Genomic DNA, 22,580 nt, shown 5'->3' on the forward strand with positions numbered 1-22,580 from the left:
AAGCTGGGTCTGAGCCGCTGGTTTCAGATCACGTGAGTGTGAATCCTGCTTTTGTCTTTTTCTAGCTACGAGCCCACCATCATGTTACTTAACCTCTCTAAGCCCAAATCTCCCCATTTGTGAAACTGAGATGACTGTAGTCCCTAACTCATAGGGTCGTATTGATGATTAAATGAGAAATCAGATGAGATCATCTTCCTCACATCACTAGGCTCAAGCACATTCTTAATAACTGTTTCTTGCTGTTGTTAATCTCTGAACATAAAAGGTTGTGGATTTTACCGAATAGGTTCATGGAATAAGTTTGAGGTGCCCTATCGTGGAGCCATCAATGTCTAAAGAGAAACAAATGACCCATGAGGCTAAATAAATAATCAAATAAACATAGATCTTAGAGCAACCTAATAATGGGGTATTTTATAATAAGCTTTGCCATGGCCTCACAGAGTGAATGTAAGTTAAAATTGTCTTTTTAGGCAATGAGCAATAAATTCATAATCTCTATTTTGTATGACTTCTCCATTTAAGTGTGACCTGCCTGGTAGGTTCACACTGATTATTTTAAGAATAATTAGCTAATCAAATCTATTTAAATTTTTTTTTCATAGTACCTTTATGGGGAACTTCACCAAAGTCTAGCATTTGAATCTGCTTCCTAGGATCTGGCTGATAAGAGGAGGAAAAAATCTTAGGCTCACTCTTGACTAGTGGGGGGCTAAGTCCCCCCTCTCTCTTTATATATATATGCATATATACATGTACACATATGTGTGTGTGTGTGTGTGTGTGTACACACACACACATGTTATTTTTAAAATGCACATATGTATTACAAATTTATGATGTGAACATTAATCCCAGAGTCAATCTGCAGGTAGAGATAGTTGGTATTCCAGTAAGATGTGAATTAAAACCACAGAAGTAAAGTTGAAAAGGGAGAACAATAAAAATAAAAAAGTAACAAACAACAATAACAATAAAACCCAACAAACTGAATCCCACCAGAGCTATGAAAAAATAGGTTTAGTGGTTTCATCTATTCAACATTCTCTTCTTGAATGCCAACTATGTGCCAGGTATCTTGCTAGAGTTTGAGAATAAAAATGAAAAGGATTTATTCACAAACATAAGTGTAAGAGATTACCCAAGTAATCTGCCCAGGCTGAGGCCTAATGAGTAAGGCCAGACCTTGAACAGGTACTCGTCTGTCCCTAAAGTCCACTGTTTTTCCCACCATACCAGGTCGCAGGCCCCACTGGCATCCAGTCATGAATTTTCTCAGATCCCTTCCCCTGACTCTGCATCCATCTAGCTTCTGTGGGTCATGCTGTGAAGTGCTGCACCTCTGATCTTGAAGGGATTGCTCCTGGACGCCAGAGTCTCAGTGCCTCAACAGAGAGTCAGAAATGTCTTGGAGCCTCCATGCCTCACTCCCTCACCTCTGCCCCCCACAGTCCCAGAGTGAGATACAGCCAATGTGGGTAACCAGTGTGGGAATTTAAAAGCCCAGATCCTTTGCCACAAGGCACCGTGAACTCTGAGGTTGAACTTATGCTCCAGAGTTCCCCACAAGATCAGGCTAGACCTCGCCGGGAACCGTATCTTTGCTTGGCTTCTTTTTCTTTTCTGTCATGCTGCCTCTGCCTTCTCTCTGGTTTTACCTTGGGCACACTACCACACAAATTTTCTTTCAGGGTCTGCTTCTTGGAGACCCTGACTTGAGACACCTATGTTATGATATGAACTATATATTTTTTTCACTTTATCTTCATCTAGATTTTAACCACATTAACTACAGGATAATGGGAATATGTTATTAAATGAGATTTTTAGATCATATTATGAATATGGAATTAAAATTAATCATTTGAGATCATTGTTTAATCAGTTAAGTGTGCGTATATTTTATTTAGTGAGGGAAGAGTCCCAGGCGGAGGGAACCCCTGACTCCAGAATGGAGGGAGCTCTAAGAGCTCCACACCACAGTCAGCAATGGGCAGTTCCAAAAGAACTATCAGAGGTTCTCTCGGATTCCAGCCTATTAGGAGTCCGTGGTGAGGATCTTTGTATATGGGGCACAACCTCAATTCCGAGCAGGGAGGAGTCCCTGGCCCTGAAGGGATTCCAACAACCTCACTAAATGAGGTTAATTACCCCAGAATGTAAGGAACCCCACAGAACCTTACTCCTGCTCTCAGCCCTGGGAGGACCCGAACACAGTGGCGGGAAGCGGACGAGGAGCAGAAGCGGAAGGAACGTCCTTTAACTTCTGGTTTCAAAGTTTCGTAGCAAAGGCTGGTACTAAAAGGTGTGGCGTCTATCGGCAAAAGGAGAAGTCCTACGACTGGTCAAGTGAGGATATTGAATGAGGGAACCAACAATGCCAGAATAGAGGGACCCCCTTGAGTAAAGCCCTGTCTCTTTTCTCATCCCACAAAAACTCTGAAATAACTGTCAGATGGAGGCACCCATTGACTGGGGCCTCAGGAATCCAACGGTGGTGAGGGTCGTGGTCTGAGGTGGGGGAGGGGGCACAAGTCAACAGAAGGGGAACTGAGTGAGGACTGAGGGGACCCATCCTCTAGAACAGAGGGGCCCTTTAGAGCTCTACTGTCAGCCCTGGGCGGATCAAGGTGGAGCTGGGGTGGGGGAAGGGCATGCCTGGCAGTGCTTTCCCTTTACTTTTCCTCAGGAGTCTGAGTGTAGCCTCCAGTCAGCTGAGGAGGAATCCCAGCCTCTACCACAGTCAAGGTAAGATACTTGGTGAAGATTGAGGGAACATCCATTCCACACTGGCAGGAACTATACAGATCCCAACCCGTTTCATCACCCCTGGGAGGTGTTAGGCCGGGGTAGCTGGTAGCCTAACCCTACCTACCCTGTTGTCAGCTGTGGTAAGCTGTGTCAGCCCGCTGCACCCTGAGGAGCCTTCTCACTCCTCCTGCAGCTTCTTACCATTCAGGAAAGGAGACCTGTGAGGCTTTAGAGTACTGTTCTCAGGAAAAGATGGGTGGAGACACTCTTCCACGGTTGAGTTTACCAGATGAGGCCACTCACATCCTCCCTTTCTCCCTAGGTTGTGGTCCCCTGTCATTCACGCTCCTGCCCACATTCCTCCCTGCTACCACTAACAGAAGTGAGCATGTCTCAGGGTCAGGAGATTGCAAGCTGCACACAGGAACAACACTATGACCCCAGCAAGAGCCAAGGCCTGGAGGCTACACAGGTCTCCAAGGCTATGGAAGAGACTTCTCCCTCCTCTGGTCCTCTGATGCCTGGCAACATGGAGGAAGCTCTGGCTGCTGGAATACCCAGTGCTCCCCAGAGTGCCTACTCTTCTTACCCTCTCATCACAGCCATCTCACCAGGCAAATCAGGTGAGGGCTCCAGCAGCCTAGGAAAGGATAATAGTTCTGCTTCTTCATCAAAGTCCCTTTCCAACATTGAGAATTTCCCCATAGACCCTCTAGATGAGAAGGTGACAATGCTGGTGCAGTTCTTGCTGCACAAGTATCAAATGAAAGAGCCCATCACAAGGGCAGATATGATTGATGTTATCCAAGAGTACAACGATGAGTTCCCAGAGATCCTCAAGAAAGCCTCTGAGCGCATGGAGCTGGTCTTTGGTGTTGATATGAATGAGGTAGACCCCACCAACCACAGTTATGTCCTTGTCAACAAATTGGGCCTCACTTATGATGAGAGGCTCGGTGGTGAGGACAGCATGCCCAAGACCAGCCTCCTGATAATTGTCCTGGGTGTGATCTTCATGAAGGGCAATTGTGCCACTGAGGAGGAGATCTGGGAAGTGCTGAATATGATGGACTTATATTCTGGGAGGAAGCACTTCATTTTTGGGGAGCTCAGGAAGTTCATCACCCAAGATTTGGTGGAAGAGGAGTGCCTGGAGTACCAGCAGGTGGCCGACAGTGATCCTCCATGCTACAAGTTCCTGTGGGGTCCCAGGGCCCACGCCGAAACCAGCAAGATGAAATTGCTGGAATTTCTGACAAAGATCCACGAGTCCGACCCTAGGTGCTTCCCATCCCAGTGTGAGGATGCTTTGCGAGATGAAGCAGAGAGGGCCCGAGCTAGATCCAGCAGCGCCCATTCTGTTGCTAGATCTCGCAGCTCCTCCCAGCCCTCTCAGCCCTTCCAACACTAGTGCTGGCAGGGGCAGATTCCTCACTTTGTCCTTAAAATTAGCAAATGAAAAAAAAAATAAAAAAATAAAATTAGCAATCAATCTTCTAAGTAGTGGGGGGCTGGGGTGTGGCTGTAGGGAACACGGTGTGTAACATCTCTGTGTCCCTTGGTTAACACGGAGGTTTATCTTCTTCATGGGGGGAGTTTGGCTTCAAACCTTGTTCCCTTTAATACACCATTTTATTAGCTTTAGAATCTAAGTTTATGAATGACACTGGTCATATGTTTATTACTATTTATGAAATTTAAGAATACCGGTTTTGCTTGTTTGTAAAACAGATCTGTAAAATGGACCATTCTACTTTGTCTTTTGAAAAGGTCAGTGATATTCCAACAGGCATTTTTTTGGAAGTGTCAGCTCAGCAGTAAAATAGTTGGGGTCAAGAAAAAAAAAAACCCTAAAGGTGGTCAAAAGATACCAAAATTGGGACTCCTGGGTGGCTCAGTTGGTTAAGCGGCTGCCTTCAGCTCAGGTCATGATCCCAGCGTCCTGGGATCAAATCCCACATCGGGCTCCTTGCTCAGCGGGAAGCCTGCTTCTCCCTCTGCCTCTGCCTGCCACTCTGTCTGCCTGCGCTCACTCTCCCTGACAAAAAAAAAAACAAAAACAAAAACAAACAAAAACAAAACAAAACCAAAACATGGTCAACTCTTAGCCTCTCCTAACCCTTTTAATCTGCCATTCTGTAAAATTAAACGACATATACCGGCATTGGCTTGGATTATTTAAGAATGTGAGAAATAAATCTTAATAAGTTATACCCCATGTACGCTGGCTTATTTATTCCCCAAATATTAATTCAGCATCTGCATTTTAGAAAGCACTGTGTTAGTGGGGATGCTAGGATAAATAAGACTTATTACTTGCCCATGGAATTTTATATTTTAGGAGCAAGAATCATGTAAAGACAATAATGGTTGAGTATCCTTTAATACCAAAAGAAAATAAAAAGGAATGAAGGGGTTGGGGGGGGTCCATATGAATGCAGTCAAGTTATAAGCCCTTCAGTGGGAGGTAATTTTAAATTAAACCGTAGTACACTAGATGAGGCTCTGAGAGTGGTGAGCAGGGGTCAGACCCTCAAATGGTATGATTCAGAGTTGAGAATGGAAGGAAAACTGTTCTCAGCGGCTACTCTGGTTGACCAGATCCCACCTAAGACAAGAATGGAAGATATCCTGAATTCTTTTTCAACCGCAGTTGCACATGAACTATTATCCTTTTCTAGGATTGTTCAATGCACATGCACAAATTAGGTGTTTTATGAACATCATCTTCAAGGAGTTTGTGAGAAATAAGGATGACATTTCCTTGAGGTGAGATACCCAAAAGCCACTGGGCTGGCACTCTGCCCCAGGCTCGGAGATGCAGAGCCTACACCATTCATTAAATGGGTTATGCTCAAATATACTTTGGCAAACACTAAGCAAGGAGGAGGTAACTGAATGAAAATAGGGACAGATTATTGGAAGGGCAACTGGGAGGGAAGGACCCACACAAATTCTAGGAGTATGGAGTTGCATTCAGTTGAGAAATACTCCCCCAAACCCAAATTAAATAATATATCCTACACTGGGGAAGATTTACTAAGGTTTTCTTGTTAAGCAGCCATTTGGGCTGGTTGGGTGTGCACTGCATATTTTCTGACATCTGGGTTAACAAGTCCCAGAGAGGAAGGGACTAATGTCTGGGGTCAAAATCATCATAGTAGTAACTGCCGATCATCAGAGACGCAACGCATACCACACACCGTGCCAGGGGCTTGACATACAACACATTTTAATGGTCATTCATACAAGACCAGGCTGATCGAGCCCATTTCACAGACAAGACCATCAGGCTTAGAAAGTTGTGAATGTGCACAAATCGCAGGCCTAGTATGTGACAGAGTTGGGACTACACCTCCTGCTGTTTGAATTCTTCCAGAGCCCATGCTATTCTTTCTACTCCTCCCAACCTGGGGATAAACCTCTCATTTTTTAAAGATTTTATTTATTTATTTGACAGAGAGCGAATGTGAGCGTGTGAGCACAAACAGGGGGAGGGGCGGGCAGAGGGAGAGGGAGAAGCAGACTCACGGCTGAGCAGGGAGCCCGACTTGGGGATCGACCCCAGGACCGATCTGCCCTGGGATCATGATCTGAGCCTAAGGCAGATAGATGCTCAACCAACTGAGTCACTCAGGTGCCCCCCTGGGGACAACCTTCTGTTAACTCATTTCTCTTCTCACACCTCCATAATTCTTCTTCAGGGGTAAAAAGAAGGACCTTGTAGCCAAAGTACGAAAAACAGATAAAATGAAGGAATGTGAAAACGAGAATCACACACAATTTGGGCATTGTCTGTGGGGTTCATTTACCCAGAGTGCTGCTGCCTCAACCCAGGGATCCTCAAGAGCTCCCTGTGCTCAGTAGCTGACACAGGTGTGCTGTCCCAACACCTTCCCATGTTAACGGTGCCCTTCCCCCGAGTCTTCCCCAATCGCCCTCCTGTCCAACTCTGGAAGCTGACCTGCTGCCCAGCCCTTCACTGCGTCTTCCTCTGGACACTGTACCCTGCTTCCAGTGGAAGAGACAGTCCAGGATCACCTACCCTCCCCCTGACTCAGAGGATTCCATTTTATGCAGGCATCTCCTGGCTGTCACCATGGGATCCCTCTGCTACAACTCCTTCTCTTAAAAGATTTTATTTTATTTTGTTCTATTTTATTTTATTTATTTGAGAGAGACAGAGAGAGCATTAGTTGGGGGGGGGGGTTGGACAGGAAGAGCCGAGGAGGAGGGAGAAGGAAGGGGAAAGAATCTCAAGCGGACTCTGCTGAGCGTGGAGCACCGATGCGGGGCTCGATCTCACCACATGAGATCATGACCTGAGCTAAAACCAAGAGTCGGATGCTTAACTGACTGAGCCACCCAGGCGCTGCAACCTCTTTTCTTTAAAGAGTGAAGCTTAGGTACGTGGTCATTCCCTGATGGGCTTCTTCACCATACTCTCAAAGTGTTTTACAAGTGGGCTTGTGAGCGGAGTCTAAGCAGGCACAGAACATATTGTGAACTAAGAGAAGTTTTTGAAACCACCTTGATGTCTGCAGTAGGATTTTAATGGGATGTCCTATTTGGGACTAGCCACTGAAAAGATAAACCAATGAGTAAGCATACCTACATGGTCAAATACCAAAACTTCCCTCTTAAGAGATAGAGGGGGCAAAACTATGGAAATCACGGTATAAGCAAACATCTATAAAACCCGAGTCTAAATTTCTATAACCCTGGAAGTTCTAGGAAGCAGGAGGAATGGAGATGCCAAGGATTAGTTCCTTGGCCTAACACACTATACTGATTAAAAAAGAAAAAAGAGATAACTCACCATCCTTACGTTATCTCTAGCTCGTGTACTTTCCCCAGAAGAAAGTCCTGGTTTTCACTGTGCCTGATAGCACTGTACAGATGTTGAGGCGCCCTCGGGTGGTGTACAGACACCCTAAAGTTAAGATAGTGACCATGCAGCAAAAAGAACGAGGTAATTCTCACCCGCTAAAATTACAGAGGGGTTTGCAAAGGGCAGTGCAGAAATGTGCTACTCAGCGAAGAAGGGTGAAACTTTCCTGCAGGGATTTACAGCATTCTTTTAAAAATCAGATGTGATCCTGTACTTGAAAGCATGCTCAAAAAACGTAGCCAACTGCAAGGTGAAGAACACACTTCACAGAAACTACCCCAGGAAACAAAGAGGGTTATTGTCCTAACAAACTATAAAAAGAGCACCTATTATGTAACAATTAAGGGAAGGGACTGTAAGTGCTCATGCACATCCTTTCTTGGCTTCTTTCCTGGGTTCGCAGGAAAGCTACATTCCCAGTCCATTTGCAGTTAAGAAGGTCAGGCATGGATGCCTGGTGATCTTAGGTTGTAAGTTTTTAGTCTTCTCACTATTAAGTATGGTGTTAGCTGTAGATTTTTCATTAATATTCATTATTCAGTTGAAGAAGTTCCTTTCTCTTCCTAGTTCTCTGAATGTTTTTATTGTTAAAGGGTATTGAATTTTGTGAGGTTGTTAAGCCTCTGCCTTTAGCTCAGGTCATGATCCCGGGGGTCCTGGGATCAAGTCCCCTGGGCTCCTAGGTCAGCAGGGAGCCTGCTTCTCCCTCTGCCTGCCACTCCCCCTGCTTATGCTCTTTTTCCCTCTAACAAATAATTAAAAAAAAAAAAGGATCATGTGACTACTCTTGCCAAAAGCAGTATTTGTCATTTCTGGGCCAATTCATTTGAGATCCAGGATGCTACCTCCACTTTCTTTCATGCATTCAGTAGAAAGATGGAGAGCTCGTGTTGAGACATGGAACTATGAGACAGAAGCAGCCTACATCTCTGTGTCACCAGTTAGCAAAGATGCACATCAAATTTTATGTGCACAAGAAATAAACCTTTGTTAAGTCATTCAGATTTTATGTTTTATGTTTTGCATCAGCTAGCAGTTATTTTATCTAGCTAATAAACAGGTACTATTTATGTTCTTAAGCTTATTTAAAAATTTTAATGACAAAGCTAATAATAGTGCATATATTCTCTTGTTGCAAATATTTCTAACAACATACATAAATCTAGCCCTTCCCTTTACCATGTTCCTCTAAAACTCAGCTTTCTCCACAGAGGTAACTACAATAAAAAAAATATGGTGTCTGTTATTTTAAAGGTAATTTTAAGCTTTTTAATACATAGATGTGCTATAAAAATATACTGTGATTTTTTAACAGACTGGGTAGTGATATACATACTATTCTCCCACTTGCCTTTGTCACTTAATAAAATGAATGCAGCATCATTCCATGACAACACATAAAAATCCACCTCATTATTTTAACTACTCCCTAGGACTTTAAAGTGTATATGTTCCATAATTAATTTAACTATTTTCCTCCTGATGGACGTAAAGTAGTTCCCATTAATTTCTATGGTAAATAAAACTGAATCAACATCTTTAGACATTAGTTCTTGGGCAAATGTGCAAAGGAAAGACGTAGCAAACCAAAATTGGAATAAAGTGGAGAAGGTATGAAAACTGTACATTTTTGTAAATATTGCCAAAATAGCATCCTACATATCTACCCATTAATATTTCACAAATGAATGTGTGTAAATAACTTACACTCTCTTACTTTTTTAAATCCTTTAACTTTTGGTCAAACTTTTGAAAAAATAATGTCTCACAGTTATATTAATTTGTATTTCCCTATTTTCTAATCAAGTTGAGCAGAAAATGAACTTAATCTCTTGTCCATATGAAGTTACATTTTTGCAGCCATGTTCTGAGTCACAGGATTCCTCTGAACAAGCCTTAAAATTCTGATGTCAACAGGATATTTTCCTTTTACATTGAGGGGCAAAGATGTGGTCAGAATAACCAGGTACCAGAGATTTGAGCCAGACAGGACATGCTCAGGCCGTGAGGGACATGAGGAAGATGGCAGAGGAGAGCAATTTCCAGAGTCCATGAGAAAGGCCACAAGCAAAACCTGGTCCAAAGAGCATAGGACAGACTGGGAGTTGCAGATCTGAAAGTTCAGCATCATGTGGAGAAGTGACCATAAGGGGAGAAGGTGGTGGATCAGGGGGTCGGGGGCAGGGGCATGCAAAGACACGTAAATAGGCATGGAAAATTCCTGAGTTTCTTCTACCAGCTGGAAGTTGTCAAGTGATCTACATGGACAGGTCTAAGGATCAAAGAGCCCAAAACTTAGACATCCCACCCTACCTTTGAATCCTCTCTACATATCATCGGGCAGGGTATAGCTGTTTCCTCTGCATCATCTAGTGATTCATTGATGGATTCTAGTAGAGCAACATTTCCTGATGACCCTGGGGGTTCCAGTGTATCCCTGTCAATGTACCTGGGCTGAAAGCTATCTTTATGTCTCCTGAAGACAGCTTTCCTACCTTATAATATGGTTGACCCCTCCACTGAGGTTGGGGCTATGTGAATGGGCAGGGTTAGTGAATGATGACACACAGTGGAGACAGGCCAGGGGTACCATGAGGACATGGGAATTCTCAAGTTCAGTGAGCAGTTTTAACACTGTGTTTCTTCCACGGCAGCCAAAGGCCCTATTAGGGATTATTTTGAACCAGTGAATGTTACCTCTGGCGTTTGATTAAACTGATTGTTTGGTGATTCATTCATCCATCCATCCATCCATCCATCCATCCAGCAAGTCCTTACTGCATATATGCTGAGGGCAAACACTAAGTCAAACAAAAAGAAATAGCAAGGTACCTACTTAGGCTACGGATGCAAGGATGGTAAAGAGGAGACAGATTTAAGTTTCAGGAGGGTAAGGACTATGTGAAAGGATAGGGGGAGTCTATAATGACTCAGTTATAAAGGTTGGCTGACTAGGTACAACTTGTTCTTAGCTAAGACTGATGATAAATTTTGAGGAGGAAGAGCTGGCGGTGATTTCAGTTAGAGGTAGAGATGAGGAAAGTGGTTAAGTCAGTATGGGGCAGGCAGATTATAAGGTTTTGCCAGCTGAGCTGTCCAGGTGGAGATGTCCAGTGAGCAGAAGAAAACATGGGTTTTGCTATCAGGAGAGGGTCTCAGGCTACAGAACTCATGCGAGGCCATATAGGGGGAGGAAAGTCAAGTGTTGTATGTACAGTGGACTATATTCTGTTTCCTCCCCTGCCAACACTATTGGAAGCCAAAATTACACAAAACTTAATAAAGCCAGAGAAGAATGTAAAAGGAGAAAGTCCACCCTCATAAATCTACTACTTAGAGAAAGTTTTCCTATGTCCTTAAGCTTTTTTCTAAAAAGAAAAGTATCTAAGTATCTAAGAAAAGATACATGCTTTTCTTAAGCATGTATCTGTGCCTTTGTCCTTGTATCACCTATGCCTGTGTATTTGTAGCTAATAGTATACATGAAGGTGTAGATCATGACTTTTCTTTTTTTTTTTAAGATTTTATTTATTTGACAGAGAGAGATCACAAGTAGAGAGAGAGAGAGAGAGAGAGAGAGAGGAGGAAGCAGGCTCCCTGCCTAGCAGAGAGCCTGATGTGGGACTCAATCCCAGGACCCTGAGATCATCACCTGAGCTGAAGGCAGAGGCTTAACCCACTGAGCCATGATCTAGGGATCATGACTTTTCAACCTTAAATCTCTATTGGGTCCCCTTCATGACCCTACTCTTGACAACCTTGGTTCAAGGCTGAGCTTACACCCATAAGACACAGACACTTATCTGCTCTAACAAATGTGTCTGTTCTGGACAGCTAGCAACTCTGCAGTAACTCCAGTTTCTAATGACATACAGAGCAACAAGCTTGAGGCAATCTTGCGTCCAGGTCCTGGAGGTGCAAACTTCATGACACATTCTTTTTCTAATTGGGGGACAGTGATGGTCAAAATTTTAGACACATAACTGCTTATTCTAGCTGAAGCTTTCCCCAGAAATCTGATCCATGAACATAAGGAAGGCTGAGCAGTCTGGGTAAAATGGGGACTGCAAGCCCAGAGTCCTGTCCACTCAGCTCCTTCTTCCCCCTGGAGGGCAGTGTGCCCTGACATCCAAAGAACTCTTGGGTGCCCTTCGAACACTGCTGGAGAAGCTGAGTGGTACATGACCTCGCCTCAGACATGGACTTCATCTAGGGCTGAAAGCCAACCTGAACACACAAAACATACCGTCTTTGTGATTTTGCCCTGCCTTCTGTAGTGACTTTATCAGGACACAAAGGTCCTATATTTGGCTTTTTTCAATAAGTTAGAAAAATTTAGGAGCTGGAACTATTTTCCAACCACAGTAATTGACAATTAAATCAGTTAAGTCAACACTAGCTGAAAACCATATCTCCACAAATAAAGACTTGGTCTCTCTAGAGGTTTGGCTGATGGAAGATCAAAAGGGGAGGATTCAGAAATAAAGAAAGAAAATAATTCAAGAAAGTGTATTTTTGGCCATAGTTCCAAGTCGTGAACAGGTAACCATCATTAACGACATGTAACTTCCGACGTGTATAATGAGACTGTCGATGACTGCCTCTCCCGTAGGAACTAAACTTCTGCAAGACAGCAAGTCAATGACAGTTCCAGGCTTCTGAAACTCAGCCAATCAGTGATACGCCCAACTCTGAAAGTCAGCCAATCAGCGACAGCCTCACATTCCAGACGGCATCCAATCAGGGGCCAGGCTTCTGAAAGTCAGCCTATAGGTAGCAGCCTTTCTCTAGCGATCACAGGAACACCCCTCAATGTCTGTCGGTCCCTAAGCTCTCTGCTCCTGAATGTCCGCCAATCCTTGAATCCCCCAACATAGCCAAACCTCATAGAGGGTCACCTGTGACTTTGTTCAGAAAGACCGCGCCTTACAAGTACAGTTCTCCTTTCAGCCAAACGGGGAGTTCACCTTTTTTGGATCAAACAATGAGTTCGAGTTGTTCTTAGTTCACAAGGTCAAAACCCTTCTGACCTTCATTCAACCCCTGTTTACGGACGTGGTTCATGACAGGCACGCTGACTGATGTGGCAGAGAGAGGTGCAAATTCAGCCTTTTCAGTTCTTGCAATGCTTGTTTCTATCAGTTTTTATTTGTGTATGTTGGAACCTCAAAATGCCCAACACAAGTATAAATGTTGTGACAAATGTTGTGACAAAATGCCCGACACAAATGTAAATGTTGTGACAAATTTTAAAAGAGCTAGATATAAATGTTCTTCAAATGAACATTACTTATGAACAGGAAAAGAAAATCTGACTTGAAGTGGTTAATTATTATGGAATTTGTCAAGATTATAATTTGAATATTTGACATTAAATGAGGAACAAGTCCCTTCAAAGCCTTTTGTGCAGTGTGCAACTCTTCATTCAATATAGAAAATAATGGAAAGCCAGATATAAACTGGTATACGCTAAGAGCTGAGCATGGGAGATGTAGGATTTCCTCCACTCGTACCAAAGACAGTGAAAAAATTAATGCATTTTTTTGTTCAAGAGACATGCAGATTAAAAAGACTAATCACAGAAGTTGTAATGGCCTTCCATGCTGCACAGCATCATCAATATTTCACCTCAAGTTAGAAACAAATTTCCAGGTGCTAGAACAGAATCTACTTCAATAATAAAAAATATAATAGCTCCATTTACTATTACAGAGATTATCAAAGATTGAAATGCCTCACCTTTTTTACAGCATAGCCACAGATGCATGTAATGGCAATTACAGAATACATTTTCCCTAGGCTTGTGAAACTTTTGTCATGAAAAAAGGCTTCCTTCTAAGGCCATTATTGTGAGTAAAGTCATTTGAAAATGTGACTTCGGAAACAACAGCAATTTTTTGCAGAGACTTCTTTTCTTTTCTTTTTTTTTTTAAACTTAGGAGTTAATTACAGTGGTTAAAGTTGATGAAAAACATGCATGATTCTATAGTAGATGTTGGTTGTACTGCCCATTTTCTGCATAGTGCCACTCAAACAGCATCTGATGTCCTTTTTATTGAAATTGAAGAAGAAGAAAAAAAGAAATGGAAGAGGGGGGTGCCTGGGTGGCTCAGTTGGTTAAGAAACCGAGTCTTGATTTCAGCTCAGGTCATGATCTCGGGGTCATGAGATCGATACCCCTGTGGGTCTCTGCACTGAGCACAGTGTCTGCTTGAGATTCTTTCTCCGTGTCCCTCTACCCTTGCCCCTGCTTGAGCTCTCTAAATAAACAAACAAATAAATACTTTTAAAAAGAAAGTGAAGGGATAGTTATAGAATTATTCTTATTTCAACATTTATATTCTTTGAACTGAGTCATTAAAGTTATTAAATCACCAAGAATTGGGGGGATTTTGTTAGCATTCAGAAGCCTTCTATTCTCATGCAAAAATCCACTGGCTTTCTTTAACAAATGCAGTTGAAAGACTCTTCAGTTTATTTGAAGCACTGATATCACATTTTAATTTTGAAGAAAAGTTCCCCTCCAAAACTCCTGCTGACTTTTTAAATAAACCCCTGAGCAAAGTTTGCTTATTTCATCACCATAGTTTTCAATATTCTTCTAGCAAGAGGACTATGTACACTGAAAGAACAAACAGTATTATTAAAATATTCGATTGATTAAAGGAATTTGTTGAATTCATTAGAAAAAGAATTGATGAAAAATGCCCCCCTTTATGTGTCCAGGCTGTTCTTAAAATGAACATTACTTATGAACAGGAGAAGAAAATCTGACTTGAAGTGGTTAATTATGATGGAATTTGTCAAGATTATAATTTGAAATGGATTTCATCACATGAAAAATTTGATTTAGTAACACGGATGCTCCTGAATATTATTCCAGCAAGAGAACAAGAAGAAGAGAGTAACATTTGTTAACAATACTCTTTTTTGTCAGGGGAGGACATTTTTTTTTTTTTCAAAAGATTTTGTTTATTTTTTGAGAGAGTGAGTGAGCAAGAGCAGAGGGGAGCAGCAGAGGGAGAGGGAGAAGTAGACTCCCCGCTGAGCAGGGAACCCGACGTGAGGCTATATCCCAGGACCCAGGGATCATGATCTGAACTGAAGGCAGATACTTAACTGACTGAGCCTCCCACCCCTGTGGAATGACTTTTTTTTAAGTTAAGAGATGTAATACAATCCTGAAGAATGGAAAAGTGAAAGATGCCACGAAAGATGGTATTACATGATTTTATAAAGGTAATTTAAAGAGCAGTTCTCGGGATTATTAACCGTGCCAGTACATGTTTAGTATACCAACTCATAATGTTACTATTGAGCATATGTTCTCATTAATGAATTTTCAAAGGATAAAATAATGAAATAAGTAAAAGGTGACCACTGTAAGTTATGCTTTAATGTAAATGGAAGACAGACTAAACTGCAAAGAATTTTATAAGCAAATTCCATAAAATGAGAAACTTAGAGATAAATCATCAGGGGAATGTAGCTAAAGAAAGAGGTATCTAATTTTGGTGTTTCCTCAAAATATCTATGTTGAAGTCTTAACCCCAGTACCTCAGAATACAACTGTATTTGGAGAAAGCGTCTTTAAAGAGTCAATTAAGTTAAAGTGAAATCATTAGAGTGGGCCCTAATTCACTTTAACAGGTGTCCTTATAAGAAGTGATTAAGATACCTACCCACAGAGAAGACGATTGGAAGACACGGGGAAAAGAATGCCATCCACAAACCAAAGACAGAAGCCTAAGAAGAACCAACCCTTGCTGATACTTTGATCTTAGACTTCTAGCCTCTGGAATTGTAAGAAAATAAATTTCTGTTGTTTAAGCAGCCCAGTTTGTGGTACTTTGTTATGGTTGCCCTAGCAAACTAATAAAGACAAATAAAATAATTCAAATTTAGCTAGGTGCCCCGCATTTGTGGTTGCTAAATCTTGCAGCTCCAGGTAAGGGAAAACTAGAAGTCAACTTGCCCACATTGTACCCACCCTCAAGAGTCACAAGAAAGCCCGCATGGATGATGAACAAGAGATGGCTTCCAGTGCACACTAATGTCCAAGAACAAATGATTCTCATCTCCCACACATGGATACAGAAACGTGAGGAGAAAAGTACAAGAGAGCCAACCTAGAGGTTGATCTCACTCATGAATGTGGATGCAAAACTCTTAGACATGATCAAAATTTACTTTATCTGCACCATATAAAAAGAACAATATACTTGGGGCAAGCTAACTTGATCATTAGAAAGTCAGTTAATGTAAATGACTGCTTTCTGGTAAAAGAAAATTCATACATTTGATTTAATAAACAACAGCACTTGATAAATCTGAACATACATTCAGGATTTTAAGAAAAGGAAAAATCCTCTTGGCAGCCTAGTAACAGAAGGGAGTTCTTTAACTTGTTAAAGATGATCAGTCTTTGGTGAAATTCTGAAAGATTTTCATTTGAGATAATGATGCTCTACATGGCAATTCAACACTGTATCGCAGATCCCCACCTCCACAGTAAAGCGGATAGTATAAACAAAATATATTGAAGTTATACAGGATGAAATAAAATTGTCATCAGTCATAAATGATATGATTGTGTATGTGAATAATCCAACATAATCTAAGGAAAATGTATGACAAATAATAAAAGTTTTCTGGTTATTCATTACTCATAACAAAATCAACCATATTTCTACCTATCAGGAAAAAAAGCTGAAATGTAACATTAAGACATGCAATCTGCAAGAGAATTCAGAATGCTGAGTATCTTGGAATGCATTTACCACAACATGTATACGACCTTTACAAAGAACTTTTGTAGCCTTAATGAGGGAAATTTAAAAGACTTAAACAAATGGGAGGATAAGCTTTGTCAGGAATTAAAAAGCACAGTAACAATCTCGTTACATGATCCCCCTCCTGCATTTATTATATATTTTAATTCTCACAACCTCATAGGAGATGGGTTAGGTGTTACTGCCTTAAACTTCTAGAAACTGTGGGTCTGTAAATTCAAATAATTTACCCAAGGTCACACAGTAAGTAGCAAGGCCAGAACGTGAATACACATTTCTCTTTCTCCAGTCCATGGTTTTTGCACAATATCACTGGAGTAGACTCTGCTAGTGTCCTGCCCATATATCCTTAGACATCTCTTACCAACTGTGTGTGTCCCTTGCCAGGCTTCTGTGTGCTTTGCTGCTGAGGTGTTCACACATTTAACCCTCGAAGGATAATCCTTGGGCATTGGAGTTGGCTGGCTCACACAGAGAGTCAGAAATGTCTAGCAATTTCATATTCCTTCCAGTTTTATATTCCTTCCTCTAAAACCCCAGATAATCCATGGCTTCTTTCCCAGTACAGAGAATTGGAATTGGAAAAGGAATATTACATTCCCTCATTCAGTCCCAGAATGGTCCACAGCTAATGACAGAACAGGTCCTTTGCTTTAAAGCCAAAACACTTATGAGGTGTTCTTTATGCTCCAGAGCTCCCTGTAGGATTAAGTTAAATCTGATATCTCACCTGAAATGATACACTTACTTGGCTTCTTCCCCTTTTCTGTCCTGCCTCCTTCACTTCCTTAACAGTTTCTCCTGGAAGCAAATCCTTAACAAAATACTTGCATCTGCAACCTTGGTTTATCTGGGAGAATGTGACCTACGAAACCCACACTGTGAGATATATTTACTTCAGATTCACGGTTTAGATAGTAAGCTCCGAATCAAGAGAATATGCTTATTATATGAGCTTTATAAACTATATTATGAAATTGGAAATAATAATGTTAAATTATTATTAGGTTAGAATATTAATAGATTATTTACATAATTCCTTTAGTGATCTCTGCTAAGTAATTGAATCTACTCGGCTTTCAGTTTTCTCTTTTGCTAAATGAAAGGATGGGATCCAATATTCAATACGCTAGTGGACCTCAAAAGGAGGTGGTTATGTCCCCCAGAAGACATGTGATAGAATCTTGAAACCTTACAGCCCCCTATGACAAAAAAAATGATCTGGCCCTAAGTATCCATGGTGCTGAGATGGAGAAACCCTGATCGAAGCTTGGATGTGTCTCTAAAATTCAGCTATTAACCCTATCTTTGTCTACAGTATGTCAGATCATGATTTCAATGTAATCTCTGCATTTTACTTCTAGGAGAAATGACTGAACCCAGTCAGATCGCTTGGCGCCCACCAGTTAGTTACTGGTCTGTTTATGAGCTACTGATGGTCATTTAGGGTTGACTACTTCTGCATGGACACATAGCCTTTAATACTGAACATTCAGTGACCTGCTTGCAACTCTAGAACATACTCCTTTAAAAATGAGGAACGGAGAATAGAAAGTACCTAGGGAAAGCAAATACAATGGTAATTTCTTTTACGTAAAGTGGCATGGGCAAACTAAAGCCTGTCACGTGCCACTATATGACACACAATAATCGTAGACAGTTTAATTAAAAAGCTATATGAACAGTATGCACTTTTGACTTTTTATCTTAATCTTGGTAACCAAGAGAAACTAATTTAATACTCAATTTACTGTTCTTAATAGAGCAGGTTTCCAATCACAGTTGCCATGTTATAGTTTTATAGACCAGTGAACACATTAAAAGTAGCTGTAATTAGAAGTTCGTTTGTTATATTTACCAAAAAACTTCCTACTTCTATTTTATTTTCTTGACTTAACACATATTGTGGTCACTGTGAAGTGCCCACGTTAAGGTGCTATTAGAATAGCCGGAATTAAATGAAGTAATACTATACTACCTATTTCTGTATTTTATCCTTTTTAAAGTTTAATTGCTTTATAATGAAGCATAACATAGAGCCAAATATGGGTGCAAATAAAGAAGTATCAGAATTCCATGAGGGAATTAATTCCACAAAACTATATACAGAATTTCTTTCTATGAAACCATCATCCTGGATAAAATAGAGAAACATATGGAAAGACAAACTATTTTGGATTAATAACAAGAAAAATGAGATACAAGACATAAAGCTGGATTCCAAAGACAGACACTTGGTTATGCAGGCTTTACTCTTGTTTCCAGGTTCAGAAAAGGAATGTAAATAAAATAAAATAAGCCTGGAGGGCTGTGAAACGATTCCATGTAGGATGGATCAGGTTAAGAAACTGCTTCATTCAAACCCAGCCCAGCAATGATATAACAAGCTTTCAAGGGACAAATGGAAAATCCATCACTGGTCCTGTGTTCAATATTGGAACATTGAAGCTTTTGGAAATTAAGACTAGGATATCATGTTTTATGTATCCTTCTCAATGTGCTACTTGATATTTTATCATCATATTTCTTTATAATCAGCAGGATTTTGCAAACTACTCCTTGAAGATCGGGAACTGGAAATGCGGAGGTAAATTTACACAAGGCAGAAAGACATAATGTGGTCTGTGCTATGGTCTGAAGTTGCTTCCAATTTGAAATCCTAATGTCCACAGGATGGTATTAGGAGGTGGGGCCTTTGAGAGCTAATTAGGCCATGAGGGTGGAATCCTTGTGAATGGGATTAGTGCTTACAAAAGAGACCCCACCAAGGTCCCTGGCCCATTCCACCAGGTGAGGATACAACCTGAAGTCTGTAGCCTGGAAGAGGGCCCTCACCCAGCCATGCTGGCACCTTGATACTGTACTTCCCAGCCTCTGGAACTGTGAGAAATGAACTGTTGCTTATAAGCTACCCAGTGTGTGGTATTTTGTGATAGCTGCTCAAACAGACAAAGAAGCAGTACTCAAACTACAATTTTTTCCTTCATATTTCCCATGACCCATGGGAAAAATAGCCTACAAATTCTCAAGAACAATACCGAGTGCATTGATTTTGTATGGCCATACCTTCACTACTTAAGATAATTTCTGAATGAAAATACATGTGTTTTAAATCGTTAGGTAACTTTTTTTTTAATATAAGAGAAAAAAGGTACATCTATTTATAGAGTATACGTCAAGCCTGGAGATGTAGAAAAGCATATAGACTATAATCAAGGACACCTTCACTCTGTAAATTAATAAAATAATGCCATCTGTGTTTCTAGACTTCATGCATACTGATAGAGAACAATCTCTAAGAAGTATCATTGGGGGAAGAAAATTGCAAAACAATTCTGTACTACTATATTATTACATTTGTAGAACAGTCAAATACACATGCATACACAATGAACTCATAATAAACTTCTACAGTGGTAGGCATGAGAGAGGGGGCTGAATAGATCATTCTAACCATATGTTTCTCAGTTTTACAGTGTGTAAATGGGTATAGAGCACCACTTCAGATCAGTAACAAATCATCTGCCAACACTTCACACCTGGTCCTGATGCTCCTATCACTTTGAGTATAAGGGTAGAATGGTTTCCTGTAAAGGGTCCTGGTTTCATGTGATGTGGTCCTGGGCTAACTGTCAGAGACCTCGGTTCTAATCCTCCCTCTGGCACAAACTACCTTGGTGATCCTGAGCTAATCACCATTCCCCTACACTCCAGCCTCCCCATTCATAAAATAACAACTTCTAAGGTCTTGTCCTTCTTTACTATTTCAATTATTTGTCAACTGATCGGAAGTCAGGTAAAAGCATGCACTGACCCACGGGACCTATGTCGGCTCTTCATCAGCACTACTGGTAAAGCAGTTTCCAGTGAGACATGGACAAGGTCATGCGAACAATATTTATCACAAGGCCACATTACAGCTGAAAATAGGACTAATGAACCCTTTTTCTAAGTTATTTTTGCTTTCTTATCAATGATGTTCCCAGGCCAGCATTATTACCATACCTGGTGAATGAGAAGATTGATGAGAATCTAACTGCTCAAGTGCTCCTTCTTGACAAGATCCAACCCAGGACAAGTGTCCATAATCTCCCTCGGGAATATGAAGCGCAAGCCCAGACCGATAAACAGCCCCTCTAAAATCCCCATTACTGATATTCCATGTGGGTAAGTTCTCATTTGCTGCAGTCTACTAAATAAACCTGACTTTGACTACAGGTATGTTCCTAGCTGTCTTTGACTACCTAAATGCAACACATAAACAACAGCAAGAGATTTAATCTAGATCTTTGAAAATGGTCTTGTCTATATTCTCAAATTATCATCCCATTCCTCACACCTCCATCATTTAATTATCTTGTCCTTTCATTCTTTCACTGGTAACTTTAACATATCCACAAACTGCAGTCAATTACATTACTTAGAGCCTTTAAAAGATTTGTGTTAGTTATTTACTGCTATATAACAAATTATCCCAAATCAAGTGACTTAAAGCAACAAACATTTATTATCTCACAATGTCTGTGGGTCAGGAATTTAAAAATGGCTTAGTTGGGTAGTCCTGGCTGGTTCAGAGTCTCTCATGAGATCCTGAATCCTTCCTGCAACCTCACAGAGACCTATATAAACTGCTTAATGTAAATTAGTGTCTTGGAGGGCGCCTGGGTGGCTCAGTGGGTTAAGCCGCTGCCTTCGGCTCAGGTCATGATCTCAGGGTCCTGGGATCGAGTCCCACATCGGGCTCTCTGCTCAGCAAGAAGCCTGCTTCCTCCTCTCTCTCTCTCTCTGCCTGCCTCTCCGTCTACTTGTGATCTCTCTCTGTCAAATAAATAAATAAAATCTTTAAAAAAAATAAAAAAATAAAAATAAATAAATAAATAAATAAATAAATTAGTGTCTTGGAAATCTATTTTCCTATTGACAGGTGTCCTACTGAATAATTATAATCCCCTCACAGGCATTTTAGTATGTATTGTTCCTAAATATAGTGTCATATGTAGGCCTCCTAATAACCCTGTGAATCCATTTTTCAGACGAAGAAACTGAGGCTTAGACAAGTATCTTGCCCTGTATCATATAGCCAGGGGGTGGTAGAATCAGGATATGAGAACAAATTTATCTAACACCCCAGATGGAGCTTTCTGTAAAAGATCAGAACTTCTAGAGAAAATACATTTTTAAAAATAAAGAAGGAGAGAAAGAAATAGGAATGTTTATTAATTAGGTCCTTACTGGATAACATGAAGGGTCACAGGCATTATCCATACTTAATCAAGTCTATTCTATTATGTCATCAAGTCTGTTTACAATCGCTAGTCCAAAAATCTCTCCCTCTTGGTAGAAATGACATTTGAAAGATTTTGGAAATAATAGTAAACTCATGTCACCAGGACTGCCAAAATTCTCTCATCCATGAGTAAGCACAGAGGTCCAAAGGGGAAGCCATTGTATTTAGTCTTGGTATCTTTTGGTTCCCTTTTCTACGCTCTTTTCTTTCTGAGTACTTTTCTATCTCATTTCTTGTCTTTCTGTTGAACAGAGAAAGATCAAATATATGTTATGCCTGTTGATAAAATGACTGCAGCATGAAGTTGGAAATGTTTTATTTCTTCTTTGCTTTAGCATTTTGAGGCATTTATTTCTGTGCGTATTCAGAAGAGAGCAAGAAAAGGGCTCAGGGAAAGGTACATCAAGTAGGATCTAAGACTTTAAATATTTATGTGAGAAGGAAGATTAAACTGCACTTAATTTCACATAGTTTTTTCAACACTGAAAGGCATAGATATTATAGAAGGAAGAATCACTGGTAATGCAGTTGATATAAAACTATACTAAAGGTGGGTCACACTCAGTGTTTGGCTCTCAATGCACTTTTAAATATATGTCAAGTGAAACTAGGCACATTTTCTTTGATCACATCATTAAATATTAAGCTGACAGTATAGTGGAAATAATTCAAGATTTGGAGTCAGACATAAATAATTTCAGGTTCTAGTTTTACCATGACTAGTTCTATAACTTTGGACAACCTGTCTATGACTCAGTTTCTCTGTAAAATGGGAGTAATGATAATGCCTATTTTTCCTGGTTGTGTTAAATGTTAGAACTAATGTAGAAAATTTGCCTAGCACAGGGTAAAGCTC

General features: G+C 40.7%; 1 protein-coding gene across 1 annotated transcript; it reads left to right on the plus strand.

The window, feature by feature from the left end:
- Positions 1-3,142: 3,142 nt before the first annotated feature.
- Positions 3,143-4,165, plus strand: LOC111150382 (melanoma-associated antigen B16-like). Its single transcript, XM_022507814.1, has one exon. It carries the CDS (start codon positions 3,143-3,145, stop codon positions 4,163-4,165), a length of 1,023 nt encoding a protein of 340 aa, XP_022363522.1.
- The last annotated feature ends 18,415 nt before the right edge of the window (positions 4,166-22,580 follow it).

This window comes from Enhydra lutris, unplaced genomic scaffold (assembly GCF_002288905.1).
Source record: "Enhydra lutris kenyoni isolate GAN:26980312 unplaced genomic scaffold, ASM228890v2 scaffoldscaffold23, whole genome shotgun sequence".
Classification (NCBI taxonomy): Eukaryota; Metazoa; Chordata; class Mammalia; order Carnivora; family Mustelidae; genus Enhydra; species Enhydra lutris.